This window comes from Castor canadensis, chromosome 4, assembly GCF_047511655.1.
Source record: "Castor canadensis chromosome 4, mCasCan1.hap1v2, whole genome shotgun sequence".
Classification (NCBI taxonomy): Eukaryota; Metazoa; Chordata; class Mammalia; order Rodentia; family Castoridae; genus Castor; species Castor canadensis.
Window position 1 is genome coordinate 6,256,098 of NC_133389.1, and position 9,975 is coordinate 6,266,072.

Genomic DNA, 9,975 nt, shown 5'->3' on the forward strand with positions numbered 1-9,975 from the left:
TTCTGTTCCCATAATCTAGACCGTTATTTAGATGAAAGGTTTCCTTTAGTATTGTTTAAACATTTTCACTGCCGAATAGAAAAGTTTGTCTTAATTCCAAAGGTTATGATAATGATTTAGCACATATATGTTTGCCTTTATATGGGTCAAAAGAAATTTATTTAAGAAATTAATTTGAGAAATTTGTTTAAGAAAGCTGCTTAACAGCGGTATTACTTAAAGACTTTTACATGTCTAAAAGGTATCACTACTAATTAGCATACCGGAATTGCTCTAGTAATTGGTCTTTGCTCACATTCCTTTTGTGGGTCTAATATCATCTGTGTTTTAAGCTTGCATCCAAACCAGTACTCTATGATGGCACGATAGAATTGAGGTTATTCTGACATTAAAAGACTATCGAACTGATGCAATATTAGGATGAAGTAATTGGAAGTAAGAACGCACTATTTCCACTATGTTAAACTCACAAAAACTGCAGTAAAACATGGCAATCCAAGGTAGCCCTGAACAAGCTTCCCTGCAAAGTCCAGTACACAGGCCATCATGTTACAAAGATGTTGAAATACAGTACTAATTTTCAGCAAAAACAGTTGAGCAGAGTGATGGATTTGGGAGTTATTTTATAGTTTGCAATGTTTTGCATGCTATGTTAAACAGAATGCATTTTGACTCTGGGCTCTTTTAACTCTTCCTCACTCCTAGAAACATCTCTGACCTAACCATGTGCAATGCCAGTTCCCTTTGCCCTAACCTTCGACACCTTCATTCCGGTTGAACTGAGTGGACGTGCATCTCCAGTGTTAGGCGTTACAGCTCTGTTCTAAATGAGGACAATAGCCGCGAGAACGCCAATAAAAAGGAACTTCAAAATCCCTTACCTGACAGGACGTCTTTCCTAAGGTGGAACCAGAACATTATTGAAATCTGCAAAGGAGAGAGGGTTAAGTGTGAAGTCTGGCGCTGTAAGAAATGCATGCACTCTGGGCTAATGAGCTACATTGCCAGCTTAGATTTGTTTTTGATCAGCCTATCAGAAACGGATTAATAAGCAAGTCGATAAGCAAAATATTTTTAAACGGTGCTTTTAAAAATCAGATTATAGAGTGCACATTTAAACACTTTATTGTCTTTCCTCAAGACAATACGGTACAGACTACAGAGCTCAGTGGCTCTTGCAAACGTTGTGCTGCCAATAGTAACGGATGACATCCTCACTGCGGCACATAGCGTCTAGGCAGAGTTGTTTGTTAGAGCGGTAAAGATCTGAAAAATCAAGCGTGCTGCTTCATCTCATCAGGGGAAGAGGTATTGAAAGACCGGTAATTATTGTTCTTGTTTTTCTGCAGAGGCCACTTCTGCTTTTGAGGGGGTGAAAAAAGACAATCTCTCGGCAAACCTCATTCTTGTCCCTAGGGACTCCCACACACTTCTGCCAGTCTCTGGTCCGCAGCCTGAGGCAGGAAGGCACCATCGACCCTAGGTGGCGCCACGCGTCCGTGCTTGCGCGTCTCGCCCGCGCTCCAGGCTCCGCTCGGAACCCCGCGCGTCTCCCCAGGTCATTAGAGCCCAGAGCCGGCGTTTTAATAAATAAGCTCGGTGCCAAAGCGCTCCGCTAGCCCCGAGGTTCAGAGGAGCAGACACATAAACCCAGGCAGGAGGCATCGCTTTAATCCCTGCCAGAACCTGACGTTTCTCAAACTGGAGACTCTGGAACCACAGCCCTGAAACCATCAAATTCCTCCGCTTTCTCGCTCCGTCCCATTCTTCTTTTTCTTTTTTCCTTTTTTTAAAGTGTTTTTCCTTCCTCGTTATGAAAGTGGTCACGCTATTCAAGATTAAGACTTGGTGGGAATTTGGAAAAGAAAAGAGAAACTAAAAAGAAGAGACAGCACTGGTGGTTCTGAGGGTGCCTAGTTTTAAAAGGCACCCAGGAGGATTTCGCTCTCTCTGGGTGTTTGGGTGAGAGCCGAACCCGGGAGGTGCAGAATGCGGCGGGGTTGCATAGAGGGGGGTGACGAAGCTGGCGGAGTCCTTAGGGCGTGGGCAGCGTTGGGCTGTGCCCGCTGGAAACTGGAGGTAAAAAAAAAAAGCCGGGACTCAGGGCCCGGCCGGACAGCCTCGCTGCGCGCGCGCAGGGCGCAGGAGCTGAAGGGACCCCGATGGTCCCCGGGCTGCGCGTGGTGCGGCTTCGTGTTTGGTGCCGGCTCAGTGCCAGGCGCGAAACGTGTGGGTTTGCCGGGAGCCGAGCGGGGCGCGAGGCGCGCGGTGCGGGGCGCTGGGCGCGCGGGAGCCGGGGCGTGGTGCGCACCCGCAGCAGGAGCAGGAGTGGGCCGGCAGGCGCGGGAAAGCGGCAGGGCGGGGCGGCGCGGTTATTGGCCACGCGCTGGGAGAAGGGTCGCGCTCCGAGTCCTCCCTCCAGCTCCCGCTCGCCTCATTTTCTCTAAGCAGAACAACTTCGCGGACGGCAGTGCTCGCCGATCATGGATGTTCCAGGTAGGCAAACCCGACCCTAGGCTCCAGGATAATTGCCTTCTTGCATGTATTTTAAGGAGGACCACCAGGAGTCTTTGTACTGGGGGCCGAGAGAGCGCGCAAGTGAGGAGTGGGGAGGGAACCGTATCTCAATCATCTTGAACCGGGGTGAAGACAGGATATTTATTGAGAAACAACTCTTCTTAGAAAGGCTATTGGAAGAGTTGTTGGGAGACTGTGGGCGCTGAGGAGGCTTCTGTGCTTTTTGTTTCTGGGCTGGACTTTGGGATGACCTGGGCGGTTTAGTGGGAGAAGAGGGGAAGGGGCACAAGTGCCAACCAGCGTCTAAGTTAGCAGAAACCTACAGAGATTGCCACCCAGTAGGGGAAGGGAGGACCAGAGTCCATAAACAGACCCTGGAAAATAGCCCAAGACTGGGGTTCCAGTCGTTGGCATCTTCTGTCTTTTGCCAGAGAGAGGAATCCGAGGGGTTTGTCTAAGGGGACTGGCTAGTAGCTGAGGGGATGTTGGAAAGTGGGTGGCTTTAGCGACCCCTCCCCCGTGACTCTCGCAATCTCTTTCCTTTTTCCTCCTCGTAATCTCACTCACCCTAACAAGCTTCCTGGGGTTTGTGCACTGAGTGGAAGATACCTTTTTTTAAAAGATTTACGAAATGGACTGCCAAAAAAATAGTTCCGGGATGAAAAAAAAAAAAGAGGGTGAAAGGGATGGCAAAGAAGAAAGGTTTCTTGGTGTGGCTTTCAAGAAAATAACGTTTGAAATGAAGTCGATAAAGCCTCATATTTTTTTCTCCTTGCCTGCATTGTAACCCCCCTCCCGCCTTTGCCTGAGTGAGCAGGGAGTCTCGAGTGTCCCCGACCGTGTCTCAGTGATGAGGTCCTGCAGAGTCACGGGCCCCTAACCCCACTCATCCCCCGAGCGCGCGGCTCAGGACCCTCCGGGGATGCTCTGCTTGGTGCGCGGGGCATCCAGACCTGTTGGGCCAAATCAGGGCTGGGGGTGGCAAAGCGGGGAGCAAAGGGATGGCCTTCAGGGTGGTGTCCGGAGAGTGCAGCTACCAGCTCCCCGCTGCCCCTCCCCCTACTTCTTCTCCTGTCCTAAGGATTTGGGTTCTTTGCTCTGACAGGTCCGCTGGCGCCTTCCTTCTGAGAACCTCCCTGGCCTTGACCTTCAGAGCCGAGGACCTAGGCCAGAGACTACTCCCAGCCCCGCGCGTCCCCACGAGCCCCTCGGTACCCCTCCCGCTCCCGAGCACCGACCCCAGACCCCGGCTCAGATGTGGGCGCCGGGCCGGGCCCCCCGCGGGCCGTCGCTGACCATGCCCGGGCGCCGGGGGGCGCTGCGCGAGCCGGCCGACTGCGGCTCCTGCCTGGGGGCGGCGCTGGCCCTGCTGCTGCTGCTGCCCGTCTGCTGCCCGGTGCGGGCACAGAACGACACGGAGCCCATCGTACTGGAGGGCAAGTGCCTGGTGGTGTGCGACTCCAGCCCGTCGGCGGACGGCGCGGTCACCTCCTCCCTAGGCATCTCCGTGCGCTCCGGCAGTGCCAAGGTGGCCTTCTCCGCCACGCGGAGCACCAACCATGAACCGTCGGAGATGAGCAACCGAACCATGACCATCTACTTCGACCAGGTCAGCCAGCCACCCTGCCCATCCCGCCCGGGGAGGAGAGGGCGGGACTGGGTTCCCAGCTTCTGCCACGTGCAGGTCCAGGGGGTTTATCTCCTCGGCTTTCCCTTTTGCTGGCCTTTCTCCTTCTATGATGCTGTCTTGCCGTTCCCGTTCCCCTCTTCCACATCGCAGCGCATTTATTTTTAAATTGCCTGCTTTCATGACACTTGGATTACTGAGAGCCCCTGAAAGCCCTCTAAGCTTTCTGAGGGTCCTGAAAGTGAGGTTTGAAATATATTTCTCAAAAGGAAAGTTGTAGGTTTTAATTTTCAATGGGGGTACTGGAAGATTTGTGCTTGAAGAACTTCAGTCACCCAGGTGGCCAACTTAGCGCTCCACGTTAAAAAAGAGGGTTTTTTTGTGGGGGGGGACTCCAAAGGACTCAACCCAAGCACTGAAAATATGTACCTATTGCTTATTTTATGGGATGGACTAGAAAAAAGCATGTTTGTTTTCAAGAAAAATAACTGAGGAAGGGTGTGGTGAAAATGGAAGGGATGGTTATATACATATTAAAATGAACTTGCCATGTGCATACAATGTTTAATAATTGAAATACACACAATATGCTCATGCAGTATTTACAAGGTATGAATGTATACTGTAGTGTATAAATAACAAAACAAAGAGCAATGACTTAAATTGCTGTAAGCCACTTAACTTCTGCCACCTAACTTCTGTGAAGTTCCAGAGTCATGGTCCGACGTTGGCAATTCCTTGTTTGGGTTACTGAGCTCAGGGTCAAAGGATATGACCTCTTTGTGTGCTTCCACTCTCCCCCCCCCCTTTGATTTCTATTATTTTTCAGAAACAAATCCAAAGGATGATAGTAGTTTCTAAAGTTTAAGTAATCAGCTAATCTTTTTGCCAAAATGGAGCACTGAACATTGCTGGCCTTAGCATCCTTGCTTCGCCTAAACCATGTCATAAACCTCAGTTTTCATAGATTGACACACACATCTTTGCTTCTTTTTAGGCCAATGTATTCATTTTTTAAGAATCGTTGTTAAGAGTCTCCTATCGGAGGAGTTTTGTGTGTCTTTTCTGCAATTATGTTTTTTATTTAGAAGGCATTATTTCCCAATAATGGAAGAGAACAATGAAGTAGGCATGAACTGCAGCCTATTAATAAGTTTTTCTTTATGTGCTATTATTACAATATTATTATTTTTCACCTACCATTATCTTTCACAGTTTCCATAGCATTTTCACATCCATCATTTCATTTGGATATCAGAAAACCAGGATGCAATATTGGATTCTGATTTACAGAAGCTGACTACAGCAGGGTGGGATAAACTGTTTACCTGGTTCCATGTAGGGAGTAAGTGAACCCCATTTTTTGAAGGGGTATCCTTTCATCTGCAACAAGACCTTGAACTTACCAGTTTCCAGAGCTTAAAACTGAGGCTAAGGAGTGAAGGGGAAAGGAAGAAGTATCTCCAAGGATATAAGTGGAGAACGCTTATTTCTTTTCTGAAACGTTGGGAGGAAGACAGAGCGAGCATATGGCATTGGGGAGTATGAGAACTGCCATTTGAAGTGCTTTGTCCTCAACAATGGAGCACAGAGTGTGTATCTGAGACACCTGCCCTTGAATGGGCTGAAGTGATGCTTACAGCTGATCAGTTTCTGACACCTATGTGTTCCCTGAGTTATGCCTGCTGTTGTTACTGGCAGTGTCTCCCAGTGCTTTGGGAGTTGCATGGTATTCATCCACAGTGAGTGTGTAAGAAATAGCAGCAAAGGTATTTAAATTAAGGTTTATTTGTCTGATTACATGACAAGATCAGAGATCCAGAATTTTGATGTTAAAAGCCAAGACCATTAGTAAGCCATTTTATTATTTTAACTGAGTTGTCCTTTGTGCATGGACAGGATCAAAGACAGGATCTAGGCAAACTGGCCAGATTCTGTATTCAACATCTAAAAGAAAATTGGGCAATGATGGAGAACTTGCCATTCTTTCAGTTCTGCTGTGTTGTTGTAATTCTCATCTCCCTTTATGTGAGGAAAGCCAAGAGCAGGTCATGTGATCGCCTCTCAGGTGATGAATTCTATCATTAATCTTGCATGCTGTGGAATTTCCCTAGTTTGAGCTAAGGGTGTCCATGCTACCATTTCAGTCCTCTTTATTTATTCGAGTATTTTTATGACACCATAGCCCAGCCAAGGGAGCAAATCCACAGCTCAGGGGAAAGGAGGAGAAAGAGAAGCAGCAAATGTTTATTGGCAAAGCTCTTTCACTCAGCACCCATTATTGAGCACCTATTGTGTGCAACCAGAGGCTGGAATACACTGAAGAGAAAAACCTCACAGAGGCCATTCTCCCCTTGAGCACAGGAAGTTAGGATGATCTTACAGAAGTGATTTCATTCTTACTCCATGCTCCTTTCTCTCAGGCTTAGAACTGTGTTTGTTAAACAGAACATCATGGTGATGTCCCCATGACTCACAGAAACAGGCTAGATTTACTGTTTGTTTCCTGACTTTGCGTCTCTGGTCTTTCCCTCTGCTCTGACCCCCCCTCCCCAACCTTTTCCAACATACAAATTCCCATCCACTTTTTGAATGCATAAATAAAATATACTTTCAAAAATCCTCACTAATTAGAATCTTTCAGAACACCTGTGTAATTCACTCCTGCCATAAGATGGTTTAGCTTTGGTCCTGAGTGCTGAGTTGGTATCCAGGCTGCTGGGCACTAACAAACAAACAGTTATCGGTGTTTATCTGACTGTGATTAAAACCTGGGCTAAGTGGGGCTTGCTGTGTCAGTGCTGTATTCCCTCTTCTCTTTCAGGTATTAGTCAATATCGGCAACCATTTTGATCTTGCTTCTAGCATATTTGTAGCACCAAGAAAGGGGATCTATAGCTTCAGTTTCCACGTGGTCAAAGTGTATAACAGACAAACCATCCAGGTGGGTAGCTTTGGAAGCTGGACCCTTTCTAAGTTCAGTGCAGTTTCCCATTGCTGAGGGCCCATTCACTTGTTCTGGGAGGCTGCAAAAGCAGGTTGTAGGGTTCTCCAGGAGTGCTGGGCTCCGAACCAGTTGGAAGTCCTGTCTGTCAGGCCACGGGAATGGTTTCCCAGGAAAAGACAGGGGCTTGTTGCACAAAAAGAGAACAAGCTGTCTGGGGGAATGGGCTCCTCTATGGTCTGTTGAGTTTTCCCTCTGCCTTGTAGGTCAGTTTAATGCAGAACGGCTACCCAGTGATCTCAGCGTTTGCAGGAGACCAGGATGTTACCAGAGAAGCAGCTAGCAATGGCGTCCTGTTACTTATGGAAAGAGAAGACAAAGTGCACCTCAAACTGGAAAGGGGCAACCTCATGGGCGGCTGGAAATACTCCACATTTTCGGGCTTCTTGGTTTTTCCTCTATAGACACAGAGCCCTCTGGATAGTGGGAAAGTTGCAGTCTGGACCCAGGAATTTGCCCCTCATGACACCCTGAAGTTGCCTGAATAGGACAGCTTGTCTCCAACCTCCGTCAGACTGTTGCTGTAGAAGAATGATTTCTTTCTAAAGCGCCAGTATTTTCTTTGAATATTGACAATTCCTCGGGAACCTGGCCTCTAATTAGTTTTAGAAGACAAGGTCTTAAGGAGAAATGAAATTATCGATTTGAGCAATTTGTACCGTGATTGTAAAGTCAATATCGGATTTTATTGTTGGGACCATTGACTTCCCTTCTTTTGTTTGTATGTTGTATCCTTGTCCTGATGGCACAAGTGCTGCTGACTCCAGGATGGATTGCAAGCTGCAGTCAGGACTCAAAGCAAGAGCCCAGCAAAGAACCACCCGCCGGACAGCCCTTGACATGTGTTCTATGTGTGTCTGTAAAGCCTTAAGAAAAAGAATGGCTTCACTTTCATTCTGTTTTTTCCCCCTGGGTGGATGGGGGCACTGGGGAGGGGGCCTGGGCATTGTGAACCTGTCAAGAAGTACTTTATCCAGGGAAGCAAATTTTGCACGATTGGACTGCCACTTTTGTTTTGTATTTTTTTTTCTTTTTCTTACCACACTTGGCTGTCCCTCCTCCCACATTAGTTTTCATGCTGGGGTTGGAGGAAAAAAAATGTATATTGAGTTCATGGATGAGATCAAACAAAACAAAAAACTGGCATATTTTGTTTAGGATGAGACTAAGCCAAACCAAAAAATAACAATCTATCAAAGTTAACAGTGGAAATGGACGATTCTGCTTATTTCTTCTCAAGAGATTCTCAAATGCACCATTAGAATTTTTAACCTGGATTTTTATTTATTTACTTACTTATTGATTTATTTAATTTATACTTGGGGATCTTTTAAAAACTTGGCATTCCTGGGTGGGCCTGTCATATAAGTTAAGAGTGGAACTGTAATGACCAAATCCTGTAAACACTGTCCAGGAGTGAGTCTCAGGGGTGTTGTTAGACTTTATTTCATCCACCTCTGAGTAGATGCACAGATAGGTGCTTAAAAGATCGAGGATCAGTCCTTCTTCCTGTGGATCTCTTTTGAATCTGTCAAGGAGAAGGATGTGTTGACACTCTTCCAAGTGCACCTGGCGGGAAGCTACCTGAAAGTCACTGTGGTTACAGGTATTAGTTGCTGCACCGCAGGAGTGGTTTTACAAACCTTTCTTGTGTTGACACCTTGTACAACGATGTCATTAGCTGAGAATTGGTGGGTGCAGGATTTGTGTGCCAAGGAAATGTCACTAATCCCAAAGCAATCAAAGATGAGACCTCAAACAGGATGTTGATTTGTCTTTTGTGTAATAATGTAACCAAAATATTGATGAAAAAATATAATTTAAGGTTAAGAATAAATGGGTTTGATGTCTGGCTTGCCTCTTATCCCTCTACATTTTTCCCAACTCTCAAAATTGTGAGAAAGTAAAGTCTAAGTATCAAGAACTCGAAGGTGTTAAATCTGTGTTGTGCTACTTTTAAAAAAGCACATGCACAGATAGTCATGTGCAGATGCAACTATGGGTCTGGATGGATATTGGCTACTTAGATACACTCAACTTATATATGTTTCAAAGTGGAAGGTTTTTGGAGAGACGTGAAGAAATCAGCATTAAGATTTTCTGAGTGGGTGGAGCCATCTACTTTTAGAACACCTTGTCCTTCATGTAGTTCAAGCATAGAGCAAACATTTCAGTCAGCGTCTAGGAATACAAAAACACCAGAATTTGAGATAGTTAGACGTGTTTCCAAATTTTATGTGTGTGAGATTGGGGATCCCTGTATTACGTTTTCAAATAGAAAATGTAGTGGGGCTTTATAAATGAGAAAACATAGTTTTATTGAAGTCTTAGTTTTACTCTCCATAAATGAACAGCATAGTAGCATGCAGAATTTAATTCAAATTAAAATACTGTTGTTTTATTGCAGGGGAAAAAAATCAACCAAAAAGCATTTAGTGTACTGTGAGTCTGTTTAGGAGACATACTGCTCAGCCTGGACATTGTTTATTAATGCTGATAGCATAAATAGAAACCTGAATATGTGTCCCCTGTATTCTATGGCTCTTAGTTATTTTAATCTTCTTCCCCTCATTTCCTTGACTTCATGCTCAATTTAAAGCAAACAGGAAGCCTCACTAGAGTACTTCAGAGATTGAAAGACACATAAGCACTTACTATTTTTTCCACTAAATAATATATAATACATGTGCTTGTTTGTATCTGTGCCTTTATTCCATGCAGATTGTTGCTGGGTTATACTGTCTGCTAAATAAGTTATTAAATTGACCAATCTAAAAACAAGTCTATTTCAGGAGTTTATTTTATAATTAGGAAGAAAACTTCATCC

At 45.7% G+C, this 9,975-nt stretch overlaps 1 protein-coding gene across 3 annotated transcripts; it reads left to right on the forward strand.

Annotated features, from left to right (window-relative positions):
* Window positions 1–1,220: 1,220 nt before the first annotated feature.
* Cbln2 (cerebellin 2 precursor) lies at window positions 1,221–9,001 on the forward strand. 3 transcript variants are annotated; one of them, XM_020153360.2, is made up of 5 exons: window positions 1,548–1,962; window positions 2,452–2,496; window positions 3,623–4,126; window positions 6,969–7,088; window positions 7,355–9,001. In XM_020153360.2, exons 2-5 carry the CDS (start codon window positions 2,488–2,490, stop codon window positions 7,550–7,552), a joined length of 831 nt encoding a protein of 276 aa, XP_020008949.1. In that variant the 5' UTR covers window positions 1,548–1,962; window positions 2,452–2,487; the 3' UTR covers window positions 7,553–9,001. The 3 variants fall into 3 exon arrangements, with proteins under 3 accessions (XP_073925751.1, XP_020008949.1, XP_073925750.1); XM_074069649.1 differs by lacking the exon at window positions 1,548–1,962 and adding an exon at window positions 1,999–2,079; XM_074069650.1 differs by lacking the exons at window positions 1,548–1,962; window positions 2,452–2,496 and adding an exon at window positions 1,221–1,322.
* The last annotated feature ends 974 nt before the right edge of the window (window positions 9,002–9,975 follow it).